The sequence below is a fragment of the Sinocyclocheilus anshuiensis genome, unplaced genomic scaffold, assembly GCF_001515605.1.
Source record: "Sinocyclocheilus anshuiensis isolate Anshui unplaced genomic scaffold, SAMN03320099.WGS_v1.1 scaffold1709, whole genome shotgun sequence".
Lineage (NCBI taxonomy): Eukaryota > Metazoa > Chordata > Actinopteri > Cypriniformes > Cyprinidae > Sinocyclocheilus > Sinocyclocheilus anshuiensis.
The window spans coordinates 469780-496249 of NW_015541051.1; the positions used below are offsets into that span (position 1 = coordinate 469780).

General features: G+C 37.3%; 2 protein-coding genes across 4 annotated transcripts in view; one reads left to right on the top strand and one right to left on the bottom strand.

The window, feature by feature from the left end:
- The window catches only part of LOC107690606 (inactive phospholipase C-like protein 1), a 69821-nt gene extending 62548 nt beyond the window's left edge, over positions 1-7273 (bottom strand). For both annotated transcript variants that reach the window (XM_016488980.1, XM_016488979.1), the window contains exon 1: positions 6509-7273. In XM_016488980.1, coding sequence (XP_016344466.1) covers positions 6509-6682 — 174 coding nt within the window. In that variant the 5' untranslated portion in view covers positions 6683-7273. The remainder of the gene's footprint in view (positions 1-6508) is intronic.
- A 7105-nt stretch (positions 7274-14378) lies between these two features.
- The window catches only part of rftn2 (raftlin family member 2), a 17667-nt gene continuing 5575 nt past the window's right edge, over positions 14379-26470 (top strand). The window contains exons 1-5 of one of the 2 annotated variants that reach the window (XM_016488982.1): positions 14379-14494; positions 14575-14884; positions 23401-23581; positions 24427-24535; positions 25942-26119. In XM_016488982.1, the coding sequence (XP_016344468.1) occupies positions 14746-14884; positions 23401-23581; positions 24427-24535; positions 25942-26119 (607 nt within the window). In that variant the 5' untranslated portion in view covers positions 14379-14494; positions 14575-14745. Of the gene's footprint in view, positions 14885-23400; positions 23582-24426; positions 24536-25941; positions 26120-26470 lie in introns of both variants that reach the window. The other variant, XM_016488981.1, reaches the window with a different exon arrangement.

A 26470-nucleotide genomic window follows, 5' to 3' on the forward strand; every position in this document is an offset into this window, starting at 1 on the left:
TATTTTCTTGGACTCGCACTCCTAGCTTAACTGGCTGAAAGACTGTACAATGCCTGCTTTAGACACCGCAATCGGTTTAAATTGGTAAATGAAGCAACAGCATCAACTTCATACATTGTCTTGTTAAAATACAACATATGTATTTCGGTAATTAAGTCAAAAATAAAAGGCAAAAAAAACGAGCAAAAATTGATTTTACTGTAAACTAGCATTTATAATAGAAGTCAATGGAGCATGACATTGCACGGCACAAATGTTCAGAAAATAAACACAGTTTCACATGTAAAAATTACAAATGTTAACCTGAAATAGCAGAATTGTGAATTATAGAATTGTGATATTATTGTATCCAATTTTGCATGCAATATACATGCAGGAGATAATATAATATAAATAATATAATATAAATTAATACTTTTATTAAATAATGACACATTATATTAATCAAAAGTGACAGAAGATTTCCATTTCAAATAAATGCTGTTCTTTCGAATTTTCTATTCTTCAAGGATTTCTGAAAACAAAAAGTGAATAAGCAGCAATAATGAATAACAATAAAAAAAAAAACACCAAATCAGCATATTGGAATGATTTCTGAAGGAACATGTGACATTGAAGACTGGAGTAATGGCTGCTGAAAATTCAGCTTTGTCATCATAGGAATAAACTACATATACAACACTATATTAAAATAGAAAAAAAGTTATTTTAAATTGTAATGATATTTCACAATATTACTGTTTTTACTGCATTTTAATCAAATAAACACAAATATAGGCCTACACCTTTATACTTTACACCTTTAAACTGTAGCCTTAATAAGAACAGTGGTTATCATTACAGAAAAATCAACAGTAATTTTTGCTGAATTCTAGTTTGTCAAATCACTTTCATGCTTCAAAGACCACAAACACTGAACATTTGATGAGCATGTCATTCAATATTCTGAGAACATTTGTCTCTAGGGTCTCAGTCTTCTGAGATTCTTGCCTGTGCCTTGTGTGCCAGGCCCGGGGAGGGCTGGGAAACCTCTATGACAAACTGCAGACTGGAATAACGGAGTAAATTTCACCCTGACGGGGTGAGAACTTCACCCAAGAGGAGCATACACAACAAGAACCTGAGCAGATACTTATCCTTTTCGAGTCATATCATCCCTCATTTATTTACCATGCATCACCGAAGACGGCGTGTTTGTAAGCATGTCTCGGTGTGTTAGCCCCAAACATCTAACACTATCCCCTCCACAACCAGAGATCACTTCCCTCTGGGCTGTGGTCTACCAAGGGAGCAGTTCTAATTTGGCACCTCTCAGTTGAGCGGCCACATGCTGAGCTCCACCCTGAAATAAAAAGTGCTCTAGTGATGAAATTTACCAACACTGCTCCCTCTCATTCAACTTGCTTATATTTTCATGCTATCATATGATCTTTTGTACTGTACTTCCTGTCTACGCCTAAGCACGCATGGCTTTCCCTTGTCACTGCTTTTTCAGAGTCACACTCTGACATCTGTAGTTAGGCCTGTCACGATAACAACTTTTTGTTGTGCGATATATTGCCCCAGAAATAATTGCGATAAGCCATATTATTGTAATTTTAAATACCGTTTTATGCCACTGAATATATAATCATAATGTAACAGCATAATAATGCAAGAAGGCCAAAACACTTCCAAATGCGATAAGTCGATATATTGATTATTGCGACAGGCCTATCTGTAGTACCTCTGCCTTTCCTCCATCCCCTAAAGTCCCTTTTTTTTTTAATACCGTTGTCACCGTAATGGGCACATACACTACAGTGCCAATATCAGATGTACTTCTGATGTAGATGATCACAAGTAAAAGCGTGCACCAGACAAGAACAACATCAGCTGTGGGTTGGGTGTTACTAAACAGGAAGCTAAACGCAGACAGTTCCTTCAGCTATCACACTCCTTTACCTCAGAAATTCTCTCACTCACACTTTCTGTATCTCTCCAGACTTCTTTGCATTCCAGCTGTCGCCACACCAACGGGTGATGATAACCGTAAAATGCTATTTGAAGGCTGACACAACAACCAAGGGGCAGCTAGATTAAAAGTTTAGGAAATGATGTTTGAACCTTATAAAAAGTCTTTCAGTCAGCTTTTGGCAATTTGTCTAAAACGAAAGTTTGGCATTAGTTTGCCCTTTCCTCACAAGCTTTGATTCACACAGAGTCAAGGCAAAATTGCTGTCCAGTTTTCACCTGGCACTGAAAAGCAAGAAAATGTTAAGAAAAAACAATGTTAATGAGGCAAACGTCTTCATGATGCAGTCACCTGAGGTACTGCTAGGAAACGGAGCCAAATTCTATGAAATATGCACAGGAAAAGGGCTATGAAAATGTCAAAATTTGCATCCTCTGATAAAAGAATGTGTATACTTCCCCACTGACACACAGACAGTCATAAAACAACTTTAGTGGTCACTGTACCCATCTAATTTTCCAAGCAGATTTGGATCATAAACCAACTTCATACACACACACACACACACACACACTAGGCCTCCGATCACAAATGAGGCCCCAGAGGCTTTGATGAGCGCTTGTGTCAGATAGGAAGGATAACGGCAATCAGAGGATTGTGGCACCAGTAGCTGAGTGACACTAGAGGACAGAGGTCCCAGTCTGCCTTCAGCACACCGACAAACACTCGTTCACAGGCCCACTTAACCACAAAGTCAGTCACACAGTGTCATAGCAGCTACATTGTTATTGCCCTTGACCAGCAGCCAGTGACGCATTCTAAACAATCACTCTCCAGAACAGAGTGCAATGCTGCAGAACAAAGTTTACTGTGATCAAAAATATCAAAAAGCATGTCATATTACCAAACTGGTAAACAAAAAGAAAAATGGATCCTAGAAAAGGGACTGGGGATTTCTTCAGAACAAGTGTTTAATATCATAATAGAATTTGGATTTTGGTTTAGTTTTGCTTTGATAAAAATAACATTCAGCAATATCCAAAAAAGTCTTACTCACCCTGAAATTTTAAAGCTTCAATCATCTCCTCATTCATTTTGATTACATTGAAAGAATGACTAGTACATTCTTCAAAACCTCTCCTTTTGTGTTTTAGAAGAAAGTCATAAAGATTTGGAACAACATGAGGGGAAGTGATGACAGTTTTCATTTTTGAATGAACTAATCTTTAATGAGCAAAATTAGATATTGTTTTTGTTTGCATGAGAACACTGAGGGGAGAGGGACAGCTAAAGAGACCTGAGTGGGAAAGTAAGTAAAAAGTGGGACAGAGACTGGCAGAGAATGGCAAAGTAGAAAGAAAAGGATGGGTATCTTGAATTACAGCAAATATGGCGAAATGTGAGGTAGAGATTGTGTGGAACATTGTAATGGATATACTATAATAATAAGCTGTAGTCAGGCAGCACTGATTAAATGGAAAGTGCTCAGGAGGCTGAAAAACAAGCAAGGTGTTCCCCAGGGCTCTGTGTACGGGCTTCCCCAAGTTTGTTTTTCTGCTCAACCTAAAGCTCACTGTCAATGCTCTCTAAATTTGAGTGGTTTCCTATTTCCTCATGAAAATCATACCAAAACACAGCGTACATATAAACTACTTGAGTAACTGTACTTCTTTACTATATCTAAAATATATTTCTGTTAATTTTTTTATTACAGAATCTGAATATCTGTACTCTTCAATTTCTTTCATAATGTAATTTAGATCTTCAAAGTACAAATAACAATTCACAGGTCTGCATGACTTAATTTTTTTTTCCATTTTACTGAAATAATCTAATCCAATTAATAACAGGTTACTTTTCAAAATATAAAAATTCCTTTACAATATATAATTGCGCATTAAACTTACATCAAAAACTAAATCTACATTCTAGAAGTTCTGGAAAATCTTTGATTTCTAGAGCTAACAAAAATATATTCGTTTTAAATAATTAAGTGCAAATAAATTAAACATTTTGTATCCGCTTGTATGTTTTTGACTGGATATTCTGACCTATACGGAGTAAAATTTTGACACATTACTCATATTCCTAATTAACACCCCTTCCACTGTCCACATACAATGAAATGTACGTAGGCCTACAATTTATTTTATTCAACCATGAGAGCACCTTGGAAGTACCTTCCAAACAAGCAAGTCATTAAGTGGCTATTATCCAGACTGTCAACAATTGCAAATGCTTAACCATGTTAGCAGTTCAAGAACGCATGTATAGCAAATTAATCTGGGAAACTTTAGGTCATTCCCTCACCAAGAACAGCCATCAGGGATGCTGTAGGTTCAACTCCATTTGCTTATTACGCTGATGTGTGGTGCTTTTGTGCATGCACTACTACACAGAGGGAGTTCTGTAGATAACAAGCAACAAGTTCTTAAGTCTGTATTAAATAGGTATAAGCTACAAGTTCTGCATCCATCTAAATACAATGATGGCTCTGAACATTGTACTGGAGGGCTGCACACTTTGGCTGAGGACAGGAAACATTACTCACATTCTGGATCTCAAACAAACAGATCCAAGAACCCGGGCTGGGATGAGTCACATGAACGCTGCCTCCTCTCTCCGCTCTATCAACAGTGCCTGTCACTGACATCATCAGCTTCTTTGCCATCTGTCAATTACCCTATGCCACTTCCTGCTCACTGAACTAAGACAGCCTATTCGAGCACTGAAAGTACTGAACTTGGTAATGGGCAGCACCCAAATACGCATTACAGTCTTGTGAGGAGTAGCAGCTCCAGCTTCTCCACTCGAGCTTCACTGTCGTAAATGCAAAATCTAATGTCTAAACAAGAAGAATTTGAACTGTAACTAAGAGAACATCACAAAAGACTCAAAGGTTTTAATTACGACCATGCAAACACAATGAGCACAATTAACATTTTATATCATTGCAACAACAGCCACTAGCAAGTGCTGTGCTTTACAGAAACTCTACATGTGTGGTGTCTAATAGCTAGACGCCCCTCGTAGTCGCTGGCTTGCTCCTTAATCCTTCTACCTAATAAAGCTGAAGCTAATTGGCTGACCTTCACTGCAGACCACTGATGTAGAGTCATTGCTGCATTACTCCGTAACACTAGATCAATGATTATCTAAAGCATTAGTAAGCCCAAGACCCTAAGGGCATTTGTGTGTTTCGAATACGTCTGGCTATTAATCTGACCTCTTAACATGTCCTTTTCTTCAGTAATCCTTATAAGTGCTGAGAAAGTTCTTTCTTGGTAAATATGGGTATTTCATTCATCTCTTTGAAGTCATTGTCTACGCTTTATTCTTGCAAAATGAAATTATTTCAGGTCAACCTTTAGGTCACAATGGCCTTGCTGTTTACATACTGTAACAACCATTCTGTGGAAAACGACCTCTGGCTCTTTTCATTTCACTGAACTTTCTGTTAAAGTGGACTAAAATGCTTCCATCCTAGAAAAGCAGTCCAAAAGTCTATGGTTATGTTACTTAATGACTAGTTTAGTGACATACAAAATCATTCCTGAACTGAAAAACCCCTACGTTTTTTGACCCTATGTGGATGACAGACAAGAAAACAGCATTAATAATTATGAAGGTCTGTAAGAAAGAACATCAACTTATTGCAAGATCACAATTCCAAGGCGCAAAAGCTTTTCTCTTGTGATTAAAGATCTACTGTCAGGTGATTTCACAGGTGAGGATGTGTGAATCAAACGATCTGTAATCTGTAAAAAGATCTGTAATGCTGACCAGTGGGCTCAGAGTTGTACTTAAGTATATGATGTACTGAAAATAATTTCAATTCATAAGGAATGTGAATAACAGAATCCTGAAGTGATGGTTACATCAAGGGTTCCAAACCAGGCTGCGGAAGTTCTAAACCCTAAATGGGACACATGTCTGAAAACAATGCAAAAAGCAAATAATAAAATGTGAATAATCATATTATTCACAGTACTTCTAAAAAGAGACGTGAAAATGTTGATAGGCTATCAAATCCAGTATGTTAAATGGAACTTTTGCTCTGTGTTTACCAGAATCTGGACAGATGTCAATATGGACAGCTACCCTCAATCTCTAAAGATAATATTACAATGTTTCAATGTTTTCTTTTAAGAAAATTTGTTAATTTTACTATAGACACTTATAGTAGCATGTTGGGTGGCCACATCTGATCTGGGTCCTGAAGCAAAACCAGTGGAAGGGCTGCTACACCCTGATGCATCCTGTAATCTAGGCTGGTAACTAAAAAGGTTGCAAGTAAAACCTTACAAGGATCCATAAAGTACCACAACTGTGACCTTGATCACGTCACAAACCATCAGGCATATCCGAGAGAACTGAATGTGTCATAACCTGTAGGAACTGCAAGGACACAGGCTGTTGTTCACTTGGTGAGGGGTCTATCGCACTCTATTCCACGATCTGAATTACTGTTATACTTTCGTTTGAAAAGACCAGATCGAGTACGATTTACATTACCAAACTCTTAACAACTCACAGGTGTGTTTCTGCTATTACCTTAATGATGCTGCTCCTCCTCGGCGCCGCTTTCACCGACTCTAGGAGAGCCGCCTCATCGCGCTCCACCAGCGGCACGCTGAGTCCACTCCGCCGGCCTGATCGAATCGCTCTCGGTGGGATGAAGTCCGGAGCTCCATCCCCGCACACCCCGTCCTCGTAAGACTCCGACATCTCCAGTATCAGGATTAGTTGGTTGGGAAATCAGTATTATTTCACTCTGTATTTGGACCCAAGAACATCCACATCCAACTCTTGATATGGGTCTGTGGGTGTGGGTAGCTCCGGTAGTCCAATTTAACTTAATTGCGCAGGCTGTACGGCAAATTGAGAATGGATCTCGTTCCTTGAGCCCATCCTAAAGCAACTTTTACCAGTCACACAGCTCGAAGAACAAATGATATGTATAATAACTGGCTCATGAATCATTCTCTTGCGCAAGAGAACACTTGCATCACCGCGCAACAAGTTAAAAAGCACCCCCGGTTCCTAACTTCTCTCACTTATCCAGCGCGCGTCAAACAATCTGTATCTAACGCGTGCAAAAAATGCACATTTGTTCACAGATACGCAGGAGAGCGGAGGGATTGCGGGTCACCAAATAATATCAAGCATCAAAACAACACCAAATGTGCGCGTTCTGTGTCAGCATGGTGGAAAAGAAACGCCGGAGTACTGGTGGTTGTGAATGTTGTTCGCCTCATCTCATTGTGTGTTGTTTGGTTAGTCAAGAAAGAGGAACGCCACTGACACTGGCACAACCTCTTAGATCCGCTAAGCCCGCCCCTCGCGTCCGTAAGCTCTTGATTGACGGGTGTCGTGACCAATCAGACATTCCCAATTTTCATAAACTCTAATCGCTCATCTTTCAAAGAGGAGGAGCCAGTGCGTATGAGCCTCAGGAATGTTACTCATTTGAGTTTACCAGATGTTTGGGAGAACAGAAGGTTGGGGTGTCACTTTTCCGAAGCAGCTATTTTGGGGATGAAATATTGACGATTTGGTGTTGTGTATCAAAGCATATATCTTACTATTTTTGTAGGCAGCGTTCAAAATGTGACAATTATCTTCACTTGATAGTCATTGAATTAACACATGCTCTATTGTTCATTTGATTTAAAAGTGCAACATTGTCCGGTTTAATTCAAAATAGAGCAAGACATGTTAAAGTTCAACATACCTCCTGAGTTGTTGTTATGAGACAAACAAGAACTTTTTTTTTTTCCGAAAATTGGAAATGTAGCCTACAACAAACAATGCATCAAGATACAAATTAGACTAAACAGCAGGGTTATTATATTTAACTTAAAAAAAAAACATCCATTACTTGAAATAAAATAAACGTTTACTTAAATAAAATAAAATATTAAAAACTTAAACTTTTTTTATTTCAGCTAGGCAACATTTCTCATTTTCATTATCTTGTAGTAAAATAACTAAAACTGAAATAAAATGAATAAAAATTATATAGAGACCTATTTAAAAAAAAACAATAAAAATGACAAAAACAGACAACAAGATTACTACAAATCTGACTACAATTAAAATGAAACCTATTCAAAACATTACACTTCTGAGCAGATACATGAATAACAAAAAAAAATAATATCAATTTAAATAAAATAATACGTCATAAAGCAAAAATTCCAAGGTTTTCTAATAAATTCAATACATTTTAATGGCATGTTTATTCTTCATAAATATTGACAAAAATATCCATTAACAAAAATAGCTTAGCTTATGTATAAAGAATTTTTCCAGGATAAATTTGGTAATGATAATAATCATTATTCGTTCCTGAGTCTGTAAAGATTAAAGTGAGATTATTTATCAGTGACAGTACCTGACAAAATAAGTGTCTTTCAAAGGCCTTTATAGCCGCTATAGCAGGTTTTGCTATGAATATTCTCCACTATTAGATGTTGCCTACTTGTTGAAGACAGACAGCAGGACCACACTAACATGAGGCCTTTAACACTTCAATGATGAATGTAATCCTAAATGATATCTGGACCATCCTCTGTGTGCCTGATGTGTGTGTAGAACACATGACAAAGGCATGAGAATATGGTTCATAAAACTCGCACAGAAATGCAGAGTAAAAAAACATTGTGAAAACCTTGCGATGAGCCAACTGATGTTGTTCGAGATCCAAGTCCTCTGTGAAATGTAGACAGAACCCGAGGGTCATTAGCATAGGGCTAAGAACTCTAACACCTTTCTGTAGCTTTTCCCCTTGCGTCAGGTTGTCATGGTTAAACTAGACCCTCTCTGTGAGAAGAGTGTCATTAAAAAGAGCTTTAATATGCACTTTAAGACTGATTAGTGTTTTAACATCATACTTTACTTGCCACACCTTAAATGTTTAGCACACTGGGTAGCAAAGGAGGGTTATGAAATGGTTAGGATTAGAAATACTAGAGTTTAAAAATGGGGCTTGTTTTAGTCAGCCCGTTCAGCCAAAAGCAGACAGTTGGTGTAAGATGTTGAATGTGTGTGTGTGTGTGTGTGTGTGTGTGTGTGAGTTAACAGTTTATGAGGTAAAGAGGTTTGAAAACTAAATCTTCTCATAGCAAAGCAAGTTCACACCCAACTTAATATTTGCCACATTATATCTATGTATGTTACCTCTTAGAATGTGTTAGTGTCCACTAATATTAATTATTGAACAATATGTGGGGTATTTCTGTTAAAAAAAAATCATATAAACTAATATTTAGTTTAATATTGTCTCGCTATCAGCTACAAAGATAATGTTCAGTGTCTGTTTTTCTGTAATTTGTTTACATTTTAGAACCAGGTTAACACCTAACACAGCACATTTATATGATTACGGTTAGATTTGAGTCCACTATAATAACGAAAATGTATGTCCACGCGTATCTTGAAATATTCCAAAACATACAGCAGTATTCACGGAAGTGTGTGATCATAAATAGTTTTTCACTTAAGAACTAGCACTTATGTGTAGGCTATAACGCCCTCAAGTGTATAACGTGAATTACTACAACGATTTAAGAACCTTAACTTTAACGTCAGAAAAAAATGAACAAATACACAGTTTACTATGAAAATATGGCACATCTTGTAGGCCTATGCTTTTGTGTTTTAGGATCCCTATATAAATCGTTTACCTGGTAGCATTGTCTTGTAAACTTTTTAATATTTCAGTGTTTACACACTTCGTCCAAAATAAGAGCTTGTTATTGCTGGAGAGCGCAAGCGAGTGTGAGAGGTGACAGATGTGTGTCAGGGTCGTGTTGCTCTTATCTCTGTGTCCTTCACTCCTTAGCTCTGCTTCTTTGCTCCCTGGTCGGTGTAGAACGAGATAACAGCAGGTGCAGGTGCAGCCTATCTCAAGTCCTTTATTGCTTCGATTGTATTTCAAAACAAAGTCAAAATCAAAATGTTCACTATGTGTTTAGAGGTTTTGAACGAACGTTGTCTATGCACTACACAAAAAGCTTTAAGAAAGTTGAAAGTATTTTGAAGGCAACATTATCTGAAACAATCTTTATTGCATTATTGCTTCTTATCATTTAAAATCACACAGAATCGTAGTTTCTATCAGTGCTGTTTATTTCTTATCTCTGCTGTTTCAGGTAGGTTGCTCTGTCATTTTTATCTGCACTTTACATCTCCTCACATTCAAAACTGACTTGCTTTTCTCGTGTTGGATCAAACGCTCTCAAGTGCTTCACGGAAAATCGTGAAAAGAGCAGCTGGTTACGAACTCTCACGTTTTCACTATAGAGGGAAGATGCTGCAAACCTTAAAGAAACCAGAATTTGTATTATATTTTAGCTGTCACAATATTCAGTCATAACAGTCATGTTTAACTTATAAATTTCCTCTAGTTTTGTATGGTGAACAAATTTAGCTTAGGCCTACCACTTTAATTGAACAGATGCGTCTAGTGCTACATTTTTCATTTAAACCGGTTTCAAGACACTTTATAGAATTTCCATCCTTGCTTTACATTGTCAAAGAGAAATAATACAATTATTCATATGAATGATGGTTTGGGAAGGAAAAATAGCCATTACATTGTATTCTTTAATAAAGCAATTACACATTTATTTTTAATAATTATAGAATAAAAATGAAATAAAATGGTAAGTTATGAAAACATTTTCGCTAGAGGGAATATGCTAAAACTATTTTAGCTGTACTATTCAGTCCTAATAGTCATGTTTATAACCTACAGACAGACATGTTGAAATTTGAAAAAAAAAAAAATGGTGAGGTCCAACAGCAAATGACAATATCTGGATTTCTGGATTTTACACAGTATGTTTTGATACATTCTATAATATCGATATTCAGACATTCAGTCGATATTCAGTTTAATTCTTTATCACAGTCGGAGACCCATGCACTCTCAAAAAATCCACAACAAATTCTATTACACAATGAGATGAGTGAAAATTCTAAACAGACATGATTGTTAATTTTTTTCTATTGAATCTACATAATCACATGAAATTAAATTGGAATTTTAATTTATAATGCTAAACATTTTTTAAATCACTATTCAATACAGGATTATTACATGTGTTGAACGCTAGATGGCGCTGTGTCACATGTATTGGAGAAGAGACCTGTAGCGATCATTTGCAAAACTGAATTCGCTCGTTCATGAGGCAGTTTAATGACCTTTATGTGTCCTTAAGAAGTCCAGTTTCAATTTGTATTTTCTGAATGATAAATCAAGCTAAGCAATCTAAGCAATCTCATCTCATAAGATGGAATAAGATACCATTCAATCGCTAAATCAAGTACAAAGAAATGCCAGTTTAAAATAAATGCTGAAAGCAATCCATCCATCATAGTTTCCAAACCACTTGTCCTATGCCTTCTGTGGGGGGCTTCTTGCTGAGAGGTGACATCGCTTGTGTCGCTCTAACATTGAAAATTATTGTAAAATGTTACATTTGATTCTCTCCAGAAATGATCTCACTGGAGCGCAGGAATAGATGACTAGGTTGCGTAGAGTCAGGATTATGTGTCAGAGCGACCGATGTAGGCCAGTTTAATCAGGAACAGAGGTGGGATTATAATGTGGAGTGATGTGTATCAGTCTGTATTTTGGGATGAAAATGTCGAGACAGATGAGAAATGAATAGTTAGTGTAATTTTTGGAAATACTCGTTTGAAAATAAATAATTAGTGTTTTACATTTGCATACAGTTTTGTGTCAGTTTAACTACTTACTGTAGGTTTGCTTCCTTATGCTGTCTGTTTAAAGAAGGCATGGGTTTCCTTCCCAGTGTCCTCTGGGTGTGGTCCCAGAATGACAGTGGTTTCCGGTCTAGGACCCAGACTTGGTTTTCAGTGTTATTTCTGAGCACTGACTAAGAGGCACACGGGCACACAGATGTGTGACATACTGTCGAGATTGAAACTGATGTTTCTGAGTCTGGCATGATATATACAACTAGATAAAAAAGTTTGTCAAGACAAACTTTGAAGTTGGCTTGAGAAAGCTAGTAGATATAGATAGATAGATAGATAGATAGACAGACAGACAGACAGACAGACAGTAGTGAAGTATTTTTACTTTGCTGTAAAAGTACTTTTCAAGTGTCAGTAATCTATCAGTGTTTTTCTTTAGAAAACTTTACTTCACAACATTCCAAAGCATAATATTGAACTTTTTACTGCACTACGTTTCATATTAGATATAATTTAATACTTAATTATATTACATTTACATTTAGTCATTTAGCAGACGCTTTTATCCAAAGTGACTTACAAGTGAGGACAATGGAAGCAATCAAAATCAACAAAAGAGCAATGATATACAAGTGCTATAGCAAGTCTCAGTTAGCTTAATGCCGTACACGTTGCAAGGGTTTTTTAAATTATATAATAAATAAAAAGAAAACAGATAGAATAGAAAAAGAATAGAGCAAGCTAGTGTTAAAGGCCTTTTTTGCTTTTGTTAATTGTATAATAAATAAAAAGTAAACAACTAGTTAGAATACAAAAAGAATATAAGCTAGTGTTAGTGTTGTTGTTGTTTTTTTTAAAGAAAACAAGCAGTTAGTAAATGAATAGAATGCAAGTCTAAAAGGGGCAAGTTTTGTTTTTTAAGAATAGAATTAGAATAGAGAGTTCTAGAGTTAGAGGGTCAAAAAAAGATGGAGGAGATGTGTTTTTAGCCGATTCTTGAAGATGGCTAAGGACTCAGCTGCTCGGATTGAATTGGGCAGGTCCTTCCACCAGGAGGGAACATTTCATTTAAAAGTCCGAGAAAGTGATATTGTGTCCTTATAATCCATAAATGCATCAGATGTCTGTTGTCTTACAGGGCAACCCAAGGCCACATAATCTAAAAAGAATGACAGGAAATTTGACACAAAGATGTTTTCAAAGAATCAATTTTGAAAACTATGGAAACTAATCCCTAATCATAACTATTGTGTTCTGAACAGTATAGAGCCAAAACAATAAAGCGACACACAAAGCCACTAAAATGAGCTGCTTTCAAAAATATGCCGCTTTGTGGCTGGTTAATGAGACTGTTGTTCAGCATGGTGCTCACGGCCAGCAGGTGGGCATTGTTTTCAGCTGTAAGTTTGACAGGTGGTACAGCAGCAAGCTACTTTGGTAGTTTCATGTTTTGTTTTTTTGTTCCGCTTTAGCTTGGGTGAAGTCTGACTCACACACAACTGTGTAAAAATAGAGCCACATAATACACACACTGAATGATTTGAGTTGTGTCTCTTAGCTTTCCTCTGCTCCCCCCATTTCGGGGCCTCCTTCCTTCCTTCTCTCTGTTTTGTTATGTTTTATTACCAAAATGCTCTTATTTTCTTTTGTAAGAGAAAAGGTAGCCAGTGGTGCATGTCTGTTTGCGCTTTAGCCATATGCTACTTCTAAAATTCACAAACAAGATCCAGATGGCCTCTAAATGCCTCCCTCAACATTAGGCCAATATTACAGCTGCCTACTTACAGTAAGGCCCACATGTGATACAGCATGTCACTCCCACAAGTCTTGAAATAGGTAACTGAAATTATGAAAGTCATAAACATATAATAACTCTTCAAAGAAACACATCTGATCACTGGCTGTGTTGCCGGTTTAGGGAAGGTATAGCATAACAGCTCTCAAATGGATAGAATGGGTTAAATGAATGGCCAAGTGTTTAGTAAATTAGATATTTTAGACATTAATCTTTAAAAAATACACTCTTGCTCTTGCTCATACATATAATTTTCTACTCAACTCCTCAGGTTTTATATGGCCAACAAATTTAGCTTACCGCTTATTTGAACAGATGTTTCTAGTGCTACAGTCTTCAGTTAAAGTGGTTTTAAGTCATTTTATAGAATTTCCATCCCTGCCTTACACTGTGCCAGAAAGTGACCCTAAATGTTATTTGCTAAATTGCTGGTTTTGGTAGGATTTTTTCGCCATGGATTATTGAGGGAGGAAAAATTACTATACATGCGTTTTTTTAATAAAACATTTTTTGTTTGTTTTTAAAATAATTATAGAATACAAATGACATAATAATGCCAAGAAAACAATTTGAGGACAAATACTGTCAAGTGTAATGAGAAGGCGTTTTAATAGACGTTATCATAATCTTTTTTCTTTCTTAATCTCCATGTCTCAAAATGTTAATTCGTTATTACAATTCGAAATATGTTTCAAAAACGTTAGGAGTCGGTTAACAAAATAACTAAATGGAACAATAACATTAGTAATACGTTTTCTGTTTGCCTTGTACATTTTTTTTTATTTATACACGCCCCGCCTCCTGTTTAATATGCAGCCCCGCCCTGGTTAATTATTCAGCAATCCCGTTCTTCCTTTGCTACGCCCCCTCATTAATTTCAACACGCTTCCAGCCCACTAGTACAACTTTTGCTTTATTATGTCGCGGCCATTTAGGGGAGACTGAATGTGATGTGGTTTTCTGGTAGAGATTTTGATGAAAAGAGTCTGGATTTCTTTACTGCACAACTTCAGAAAGTATTTTATTATTGTAGTCTCATAAAGACCTCGTAGCAGGAATTGGTGATCTTTGCTTGACTTGAGCCGTTTTCTTAAAGGCGATCAGACACACGGCACGTCATCCTCGGTTCAGTGCCACTCCCGAAGGATTAAGTTGTTGGAATATGGAGCAAACCCACTAAGCAAGCACGGGAGCGGGAGTCCTCTGAGTGCGTGGCCGAGTGGGTCGCCCTGTGTCCGGCCTTACGTGTGCTGGAGATCCCGTTAATATGGGATGTGGACTACGGAAATTGGAGGACCCGGAGGACAGCAGCCCGGGGAAAATCTACTCCACTTTAAAGAGACCACAGGTCGAGACTAAAACAGACTCCGTGTACGAGTATGTGCTGCTGGACTTCAGTCTGGAAGGTAACGTTACAGATCAGTGGAGTAAACAAAGATTTGTATGTGATGTTCGCTTACAAAAAAAAATTGCCCTGGTAACCATAGTTTCCTACAAATTGACTTGGTATTACTTAACCCTTAAAAGAGAAACGAGGTAAAAACAAATCTGACAACTGTTGTATTCAAAATATCTACAACTAACGTTATATGTATTTATTTATTTGCAGAAACTTACTTGGCATGGTACGTTTTCATTTTGCAAGGGTGTAAAGAATAAGAGCTCCAGTTGTTAATTTGTCTCAAAACTTAGCAAGCTGCCTTGCTAAACATCAGTGGCATATGTGCCAGTGATGGACAAAAATGCTGTCTTTGTAAGTTAGGCAGCCTCACTATGATTTGAGTCAATGCCATGTCTTCACTTTCAAACTTGTGGCATGATGAATCTTTGCATGTGCGTCCAGGAGTGTGTGAGAGAGAACGTTTTACCCAGCAACAGCGCTGGAGCTTCATCACATGTGGAAATGAGTCAGGAGGGTTTTCTCTCTATTAACGGCGTCTGAGGCGCAGACAGACGGCAGCTCACCCGCTTCTGTTCCACAATATGACTTTCATACTCACTCCCTCTGTGCAACAGTGTCCACTCTCTGAATTTCTCATTAGCTTGGTTTGAAGGGACCATTCGCAGTCTATTTAGTACTGCCCACATTAATCGTATGTAGAATTAATGTAGTATAGTATAAATAGTAGTGATGTGTAATTTTGCCTGGAGGAGAAAAGGATTGTTTCAAAGTTGGTGCGGGTTTCTGTCGCGAACCAGCCTTTGAGAGGGAAATGGAAAAACCCGTAGTGGAGAAAGAAAATCTGGAGTGATCACAGAACGCTGTTAGCATGAACTTAACTGGCCAATATTTGTTTTAACAGACATACATTTTTCTAAGGTATCAACAGAGTAAATGTAAGTCTCTAGTGTCGTATCCTCCATAGCGTGAAAAATGATTAGTTTCCAAGAGTTATTAAAAGGGGTCATATGATGCGATTTTTCAAATTTTCCTTTCTCTTTGGAGTGTTACAAGCTGTTGAAAAGATACTTATCCCAACAACAGGGTTGCTTTCATGAAAGCAATGTTTTACTCATTCCGTTCCAATCCATTGGTTTTTGACATTTAGAGTAGGCTAGGTTTCAGATCTGAGAAGGGTTGGTGCACTTTTAGATAATGCTTCTTTAACAGCAAGAGAATACAATAGAAATGTAGTAGCCTATAGAAAAATGTAGTCAAAATGATATACAGTCAAACCAAAAATTATTCAGACACCAGATATAATTTTTTATATATTTTTTACTAGTGGGTGCCGGATAGTTCATAAATGTAAGTGAGGATAGCGAAATAAAGTGAACTGTGACATTATACCCAAAAATGATTCATACATTGGACTACCAGTAAAATTTGGGATCAAAAATATTCAGACGCTTTGACCTGACCATGTTTTGCTTAAGTGTTTTTTCTTTAATTGCTAATGTGATCTTTTTACACCACAGACTGAACAAAATTAAGCATTTCTTGGTAATTGGTTGACCTAATTTAGTATTATCTAATTGTATACTTAAATTTAACAGCTGAATCATTTTTGGTTGATTGTAATCTATTACATGCCTTTCTATCAAAGTTATGTGACATTATCAAGATGAATTTGTTCTAAGACTGTTTAACTCTTCTTGCGTTCTTGTGATCATTTTATTACCATTTTCTAAACTGTGATATAATGTGAGAAATGTTGAAGGTGTCTGAATAAATTTTGGTTTGACTGTACATATCTCGATGGTCACACTCACTCACACCCCACCCCCACCCCTTTGAAATTTGAAATCTTTGTTTTGTGATATAGTATATGTTGAGTATCCAGGTAGTGCTTGGAATGTGAAGCGTTTTCACAGGTCTCGTGTCTCCACCTACTCAAGCCTCAAATCCATCACTTTAGAATATTAAGAGGAAAACTAATTACTACCCAAAAACTGACCTAAATCTCATTCCCCTGGAAGTGTTGTCACCTGGTCTCAAAAATCAACATGCATCAAAAGCATCAATAATATTAGAACAATAAATCATATGGTAAGGCAACGCATCTTCAGATATTGTACCTTTTCCTCTGAACATAAACATGTCTGCGGCTGTGGGAGTGAGTCAACTGGCATGTCAGTTCATCCTTCATTCCAGCCTTTCATTCCTGAGAACACCTGGTGTACAGATGCCTGAAGCGACAGTGTTTGACACTGTTCACCGGAGCGCTCGCATTACTTAAACAGTTTCCAGGCTCCTTCGTGTTGCTCTGACTGCATATTGAGTGTAACCTGTGAGTTACAGACAAACACCACCTCTGCTGTGTTTGTGAGTTTTTTTTTTTTTATTTTTTTTTTTTGTTATAAGGTGTAGTTGTACTTCGGTTCTTCTTTGCAGCCATGTGCGAGAACCTCAGCTTGGCATGCATGTACACATTTCTCTACCTAAAATTATGGTAGGGCTGATCATGAAGTTGATACAGACTTTGTATCGCTTGTAAAAATACCACAGTTGTTGTATTTTGCATACTTCATGCATTCAATGTGTCTTGACATGAGTTGCAGGTCAAGACAGGATCCAAAAGGTTCCAAAAGATGCCGATGATGCCATAGAAAAACAAATTGGTTGTTCTTAAAACAACCGCAAAAGAACCTTTTAACTCCCCTTTTTAAGTGTGAAGAACAGTGTAATCTTTTTTGCAATGGAAAGTTTCCGTTGATGTTAAAGATTCTTCATGGACCCAAAGATGGCATTAAATAACCTTTATTTTTAAGAGTGTTGTAGCAAGGTTTACGGTTGGGCTGTTTTGTCTTTGTCTTGATTGTTGTACGCAAGGATTTGCAAAGCTACATGTAAAGGATCTTTTTCAAGACTGTAAATGGTGTTCATGACTTGGGTACTGGGAATGTCTAAAGTTTGGTGTGTGTGTGCTCCATATGTGTGGCTCTCTTGGGTAGTCAGTATGTGTATTGATGAGAGAAGGTTGACTTTTAAACTCTAAAGTCATATCAAAATGTTTTTTTTTCTTCATTTTTAGAAATACAAGAATTTGATATGTAAAAAAACTGTAATGCCCCCCCAAAAAAAGGAAATGAAATGAAAATGCAAAATTTCTAAATGAAAAATTTTAGTAATACCTTTTGTGTTTACAGGAACTTGCTTCGTGCTTAATTTGGGCATTTGGTTGTAGAAAGCCAGCTGTTCTTGTTGCAGAGGCAGACTGAATTACAACTGGTGGCCTTAATCGCTGCCTTGGATCGGTTTCACTGCTGTTGGCTTAAAAAAAAAATAGGGATTAGCTTCAGTAACATCTCAGTTTGGCCTTAAATCACCACTTGACATACCTTCATCAATTGTCCTGTCCAGTAAAGAAATGTTGTTCACCCAAAAATAAAATTCATCATACAGGTGCATCTCAATAAATTAGAATGTTGTGGAAAAGTTCATTTATTTCAGTAATTCAACTCAAATTGTGAAACTCGTGTATTAAATAAATTCAATGCACACAGACTGAAGTAGTTTAAGTCTTTGGTTCTTTTAATTGTGATGATTTTGGCTCACATTACTTTTCCACGACATTCTAATTTATTGAGATGCACCTGTATTCTCACTCTCATCAAATGAAATGAAAATGAGTATATGATGATAATTTAAATTGTTGGATAAACTACTATTTTAAATGTTAGTATTCAACATTATAGTCCGAGCTAGGGCTGTGCAATTAATCGTATGCGATTGTCATGCGCATCTCGTCAGTAAAGCCGGTTCCGTGATTGGTAGTAAATCGCCATCACCTGCCTTCAGATGGAGTGGCATTTAATACACAGAGCCGTAGTTCACTGACAAGCTAGGTGATATCGCATTCATAATCGAATGCCACTCAATCTGAAAGCAGGTGATGGAGATTTACTACTAATCACGGAACCGGCTTTACTGAAGAGATGCGCATGACAATCGCATGTGATTAATTGCACAGCCCTAGTCAGAGCATTGAACTATAAATATTTGATTCAGTTTAGTGGTCGACCGATATTGTTTTTTTTTGACAGCCGATGCCGATATCTTGGAAAGCAGGGCCAATGGCCGATATAAAGCTGATATAATTTATTTTATTTAATATTTAAGAAATTTGAAAATGGTTTAAAAAAAATAAATGTGTAAAATAAACATGCTTATACTTTAAATGGCAAAGTATTTTTCACAATTAAACAAATATTTAATAAAAATATAATTAAAAGGAAGTAAACACTGTAACCAACAGGGCACTCTGTATTCTTGGAAGTTTGTGGGCATTGGGAATGACTTTTTTTTTTAAATAACGCCAAGGTAACACTCATTTTACATACAGCACACAGTGAAAATGACATGAATTTGACATCGCGCGTCTCAGTGAAGCTGAACTCTCCTCCTGTCCGTATTCAATTCGCACGGACCGACCATCATGCAGAGTACACGCGATCGTGCAGGATACAAATGCACACTTCATAATATCTCACGGCTGGATTCGACTAAGTTTGCAAGGCTTTTGAAATTAGATGTTCATTAGACATTCAAAGATTTGTTTAAATTATATAAATGCGTATTTGAGGAATGCTGACGGCAAACGAGAAAGTATTATAATGCTTGCCTTTAATAATATTAAAGCAATCATTATAATACTTTTCTGTATACATTTTAGTTCAACAGTTCTATCTGATTATTAGATAGACTTCTATCCGTATTAAGAAAGAACTGAATGACAACAGTGAACAAGAGGGAGAATGTGAGCACTGTGCGCTCAGGCGCTGCCGCAGCCGTTCTCGGCGCCGTCAAAATAAAAGTCCCGCCTCGAAAACATCGGCCAAACAGAAAAACTTATTAAGCCAATATTTGAAAAACTGGCAGATATCGGCCGATATATCGGCCTCCTTTGTTTAACAGTTCTATCTGATTATTAGACAGACTTCGGTCCGTGGACAGAACTGATAACGATGACAGCGAACAAGAGGGAGAATGTGAGCACTGTGTGTTCAGGCGCCGTCAAAATCAAAGTCCCGCCACGAACGCATCGGCCAAACAGAAAAACTTATCGGCCGATATTTGAAAAATGCCAAATATCAGCTGATATATCGGCCTTGTTGGCGATTATATAGGTCGACCACTAATTCAGTTCAATTTGATACTCCTCTACGGAAAAAATCCACTTGCTCCATGCGGTGGTATATTGGTGTAACCAAATTTTTTTTTTTTTAAATCTCCTTTTTGGTTAATCTCATACTGGCATGCTAGGGGATTTGAGTATATGAATGATTTTCCTGATATATGTAGCATATTACATTTTAAGGAACAAATACAACTAGGCTCTGAAAGTCCAGTTGATGCAGTTTAATTTGGCAAAACCAATCAGGTTGTCTCATTGCTTGTGACCGAAATGAACTGCTATGACCTTGCAGTATTTTGCAGCGTGAAAACATTCCTGTTTCACAGAAACGCGCACACAAAAAAGAAAAGGAACAATATTTTGCATAATGAAGATAAATCCTGTTTTTAGGACCATGAAAAATCTATTGCATTTAATTATTTTTGATAAGTTAAGCATTTAAAAAAAAAAAAAAATTAACGGGTTAGTTCACCCAGAAATGAAAATTCTGTCAATAATTACACACCCTCATGTCATACGAAACTCGTAAGACCTTCGTTCATCTTCGTAACACAAATTAAGATATTTTTGATGAAATCTGAGAGTTTTATGAACCTGCATAGACGGCAAGGGTTCTACTACTTTTTTGTTTGTGCAAAGAATTTTATTCAATGATTTCTGGGACAGTCCTCCGTCATTATTGATGCATTATCAATCCCTTTAAAATAGGCACAATTCTGTACAGTAGATACTAGCAAGATGTATAAAGCATCTTTTAGAAGATGATCTTTTATTCCTTAATGCAAAACATCTATCTGGAAATTTTGCTCACTTTGTCATTTGCCACCTTTCCTTCACACTCTCAAACGGTCCATACACAAGACTTTTTTTTTTTTTCTCCCTTAAACCCTTTCTGGGTCATAAAATATCCCATAAATTCCTTCACTTTACCTCCTTTTTCTCCCTCTCTTATATCCCAGTCTGTCCGTTTCTCATTTTCCCTATGAAGCCTTCACCTTCAGACTCTTTTCCTTCTGAGTTTTTTTTTATTTTTTATTCATCTATTCTTGATTCTCTCTTATAAACAACGTGTACACACACACACACACACACACACACACACACACACTGTCTCTGTCTCTCTGGAGAACAGAGGCCTCTGTGTGTGTGTGAGTTAACAGGAGGGGAGGTTCAAGGGTTTGGGAAAAATTGCAGGCCTTTCCAGGGTCCGTATCTCTGTGAAAGATCCACGCTCTTCTCAGCCCCTGAGGACCATCGTGTCTTTGACTCTTCTCTGAAGCTCAGGTGTGAGGGACGGGCATGCATACATGCCTGTCAAAGCCACAGACACTGCTGGGATGGTGAGAATTTAAGGTAGCTGCCAAATCAGACTTGGATGAGAGTAGAAAACTCATTTTCCTTCATAGCTGTTTACCATTTGAGAATGAGTTTACAGGGCAAAGATATTTGGTCTGAGTTTTCTCAGACTCAAATTCTGTTTGCTGGTCTGTCCCAGTGTGGGAACCGAAGGACTGAATGTTTGTGCGAGTATGTTTGTGTGTGTGTGTGTGTGTGTGTGTGTGTGTGTGTGGTGGAATGTTGTGTTTGTGAGGCTGAGTGTGTGTGTGTGTGGGGCGTGGGGCCAGCCCTCCCTGTGAACAGCAGGTCTTTGTGGACACAGGAAGTGTGTTGGGGGTTGGGGAGAGGAGGGAGACGTCAGGGTGATCTTCTGTCAGAGGCTGCAGACAGGAGAAAGAGAAGCCAACTAAACGGTAGCACGCTATCGAAGAGCCGCTTAGAGAAACCTTAACATAGGCTCTGTTCTCACACCTAGTGGACAGTCTTGCTGTTTGCTGCTTACATAGACAGCATCCTGAGTGGAATGGAATATGGAAATGTAATGCTGAACATGGGTGGCAGTCAATAGCCTTTTTTCATAGTAATGCAAAAAAAAGTGCAAATATTAGGTAAACTAATTTTTGATTACAGATTGTTAATATACAGTATTTTATCAACTTTTTTGGTATTTTATAATTATGATTCCATAAAACTGACACAATTTTCCCGTTGATAGTGCAACAATTTTAAATCAACGCTGAATACACTACCATTCCATTTATATGTGTATTTTGTTTTTTTTAAAAAGACATTTAATATTTTTATTCAGGAAGGATCAATTCAGTTTGTCAAGTCACAGTCAATGTTTCAAATAAGTATTTTTAAATAAATACTGTTCTTTTGAACTTTATTAATATAAGGATCCTGGAAAATGTATCATTGATTCCACAAAAATATTATAACAGTTTTCATCATTGACAATAATGAATGTTACTTGAGATGTTACTTATTTGAATGATTTCTAAAGGATCGTATGACTCTGAAAACTGGAGTAGTGGCTGCTGGAAATTCAGCTTTGCCATCACAGGAATAAATTACATATTGAAATATATTTAAAATAGAATCCATTTATTTTAAATGGTAACATTTCATAACATTCATTTTTTTTTTACAGTATTTTTGGTCATTTAAATGTGGCCTTGGTGAGCAAAAACATTCAAAAGTCTTACTGACTTCAAACTTTTGAACTATAGTGTACATGTTATGTTTAGAACAAAATGTAGTATAATCTGTGATGAACCGTCAGGCTCGTATGGGATTCTTTTGAATGATAGCTATATGATGGATATTGCAAATTAAAATGGGTGCTGTAACAAAGTTCATAGTCACGGGAAGAAGGAGGCGGGAACCGGCGAACATTTAAATACTTTAATAAAATAAACACAAAATAAAAGTAAAGCGGCAGTTGTCCGCGAGGGGCTGCCGCTTTACTTTTATTTTGTGTTTGCACGCAAAGCACAAAATAAAGTCCAGGCCTGGTCCTCTCTCGTCCAACACTGTCGTCACTCCTCCTTTTATACTTCCGGAGCTCCTCCATGGGACTCGAGACCGGTGAGTGGCGCAGGTGTTGTGCATTAGCATTTACTCCACCGGCCTCGCTCCGTTCCCATGGCTCTCGGCCCCGCCCCTCTCGTCACAGGTGCTTTATAAAGATTGTCCTCAATCTGATTGGTTGTCTTTACACAATTTCCAAAATCCAGTTTCATGTTTACCCACCCCTAAAAGTCACATGAAGGTAACAGTGATTGGTCACTTTACATGTCAATCAGATTACTGTTTGTTGTCTAAATGGGTCATTCTTGGCCAAAATAAGCTACGAAAAGTCTATGCACATAATAAAAATGCCGGTTTTATGAGACAACCTGTAGCTTCATAATATTTTCATAAGGTATTAAGTATATTAGCTTATCTTATATGGTGGTTTCCACTGAGTGTATTGTGAGTTTTATTTGTGCTGTGTTCCACAGGCAGTCGGCCTACGGTGCAGTATCTGTCCTCGCTGTGCGAGCTGCCCCATGCCCTGCAGTCCTACTACACCCAGGGCTATGTAATGGCCGCCCTGCATCCTATCATCCTCTCGGTGGGCCGGACCCGCTTCCTGCCCTGCAGCCTGCTCTACCGGGCCATTCTGGTCCGCCCACGATCCAGGTAATGTTTTCCATGACAAGGACTCCGTACCTCACCATTGCACCCCAAAAACCCCACACCAGCTCCTTCCAAGTAAATAATTAACTTTTAATGAGTCAGCATGAGTATTTAATGATCATAGTGGGAGGTCAGACAGTCTAGCTGGAGTGGGCGGGGCTTGTATGAAGTCATAATGGGGTATAGATGTGGGTTAAATTTAAGTAAAAAGAAGCCCCTGACAACAGTGTGGTTTTTCAGTAACCAATGAGAACCTGCAAAGAAGCAGTGGAGGAACAGGGCAGGCTAGACTATGATGATGTAAATTATTCAAAAGTAAAGTCTGGGACAGTTGTAGTATGTTAGTGTTGTAGTGTGAAAAACATTGAGCTGTGTAATGCCAACTCCTATGAAAACTCTATGATTGATGTCTGATTCTAGTGAGCATTAGCTTGAATGCACTTTTAAGCAGCGACATTGGCAGTGAAACCTGCAAAAATTGCTTTCTCAGGCAGAGCCATCCAGGCATATCCACATCCATTGTTTGCTTGACTTCCTGTCTACTAAGATGCCTCCATCTGGTCATTTCTTGAAGGAAGGCAGCATAGAAGTATCTTTGTGTCCTGTGATATCTGAAGCTCACTTGAATGAGTTGTAAATCATTAAATGTGTTGTTTGAAACCAGTTTTCTTTGATGCTTGTTTCTTAGGGTTAAACATGTCGGCATTTTTATACTGTGCTAATGGAGGACATGTCAAGAATAGCAAATGTCAGCAATAATAAAATATGCATAATGTTTTCATGCAGCGAGTTTAAAATGCATTTCCTTAATTGATGTGTATCTGTTTGTTTGTGTTGTGTGGTTGCAGTAATCATGCAGTGCCAATGATTGACAGCTTGCCAGTGTTGCGAGTGGAGGAGTGGCCACTGCCTGGAGAATCTCTGACCAGTGACACAGTGAGACTGCTCATAGACAGGGTCTGTGTCTTCATTTCAAATGCTTTTGTCTGTTGTTCATTTTCTTTTTTTATATGATTTACAGTGTTCAAGTTTTCATTTATGTATTTATTTATTTTTGCCAGACCTCTTGGGTTGTTAGTAGTGTTTGACCAATATTGTTTTTGTTTTTTTACAGTCGATGCCGATATCTTAGAGGGCGGAGTGGTTGATATGAAGCCAATATACAATTATTTATTTTAATTTATATTTAAAAAAATGAAATTATTTGAATGTAAAAAAAAAAATAATGATTTATTTTAATTAATATTTAAAAAATTTGAAATTATTTGAATGTAAAAAAATATATACATGTCAAATAAACATGACATCATCTTGATTCTGTAATCCTATTACAATATTTTTCACAAATATTTAAAAATATATTATAGATATTAATATAATGATTTATTTTAATTAATATTTAAAAAATTTGAAATTATTTGAATGTAAAAAAATATATACATGTCAAATAAACATGACATCATCTTGATTCTGTAATCCTATTACAATATTTTTCACAAATATTTAAAAATATATTATAAATATTAATAAAAAGTAAACACTATAACCTGAATCCTGTTTTTTTTTTTTTCTCAAATAAAGCCAAGCATTTTAAATTCAGAATGCTGACGGTAAACGCGAAAGTATTATAATGTTTGCCTTTCTATTACTATATTAATATAAAAGCAATTGTTATAATAGTTTTTTTTTTTGTATGCCTTTTAATTCTTTTGTTAAACAATTCTGATTATTAGACAGACTTCTATCCATATTAGACAGAACTGTTAAATGGCAAGTGGGAGAATACGAGTGATGTGTGTGTGTGGGTGTGGGTGTTGCCATTCTCAGCACTGTCAAAATAAATGTCTCTCCTCAAACACAACGACCGAACCGAAAAATATATCGGCCGATGGCGATATCTGAAATTGTCAAATATCGGCAGATATATCGGTCGACCACTAGTCATTAGATCAGGTTTTTAGTAGTCTTGCCAAAATTTTGTGGCCCCACCACACGGCTTTTTAAGAGTCGTGCATTTTTATATTTACTTAAACATTTAATTAAAAATCTAAATATCATTTCAAATTTGTAAATTTGCTTTACAAAAAGAAAATTAGGTAAAGGCTGGAATACTCCACCGATTTACAGTCTAGAGAAGTTGACACTAGTTGCTGAAAGTCAGCGCCAGTCTGCATATTTGAGTTGACAGATTTAATTGAAAATCGAGTAGTGTGTGTGATCCTCAGTCATTTAGTGTATAATGCCCAGTTTTCATGCTGAGGTCTTTCTCTTCAAAAAATCTACATTTCTTTTCCTCGTGATGGAATGTTTAAATGTGGTTTCATATCACTAACCAGGTGTGTTTTGTGTGTGTTTGTCCTCAGGTGAACAGCTATGCCAGGGGTGGTGTGCGGTTTGTGGGGTCAGTGCTCCAGCAGGCTGGAGGAGGGGGGTGTAATGGTAGGGTGCCCAGTCCCAGGAGGGGCTGCCGTTCCCCGCCCCGCACCCCACCTCGCACACCACCTGGAGATGCAGATCTAGAGGGCCGTGGCTACAGCCCAGGTGAGATGTTCCTCTAATCTCATTATGGATCTTCTGCAGTCTAACTTATTAAACCATTTTAAAGGGGTCATATGATGCTGCTAAAAATAACATTATTTTGTGTATTTGGTGTAATGAAATGTTTATGCGGTTTAAGGTTCAAAAAACACATTATTTTCCACATACTGTACATTATTGTTTCTCCTCTATGCCCCGCCTTTCTGAAACACGTCGATTTTTACAAAGCTCATCGTTCTAAAAAAGCGAGGTGTGCTGTGATTGGCCAGCTATCCAGTGCGTTTTGATTGGCCGAATACCTCAAGCGTGAGACGGAAATGTTACGCCCCTTACCATACTGTGATGCCCTGTCCG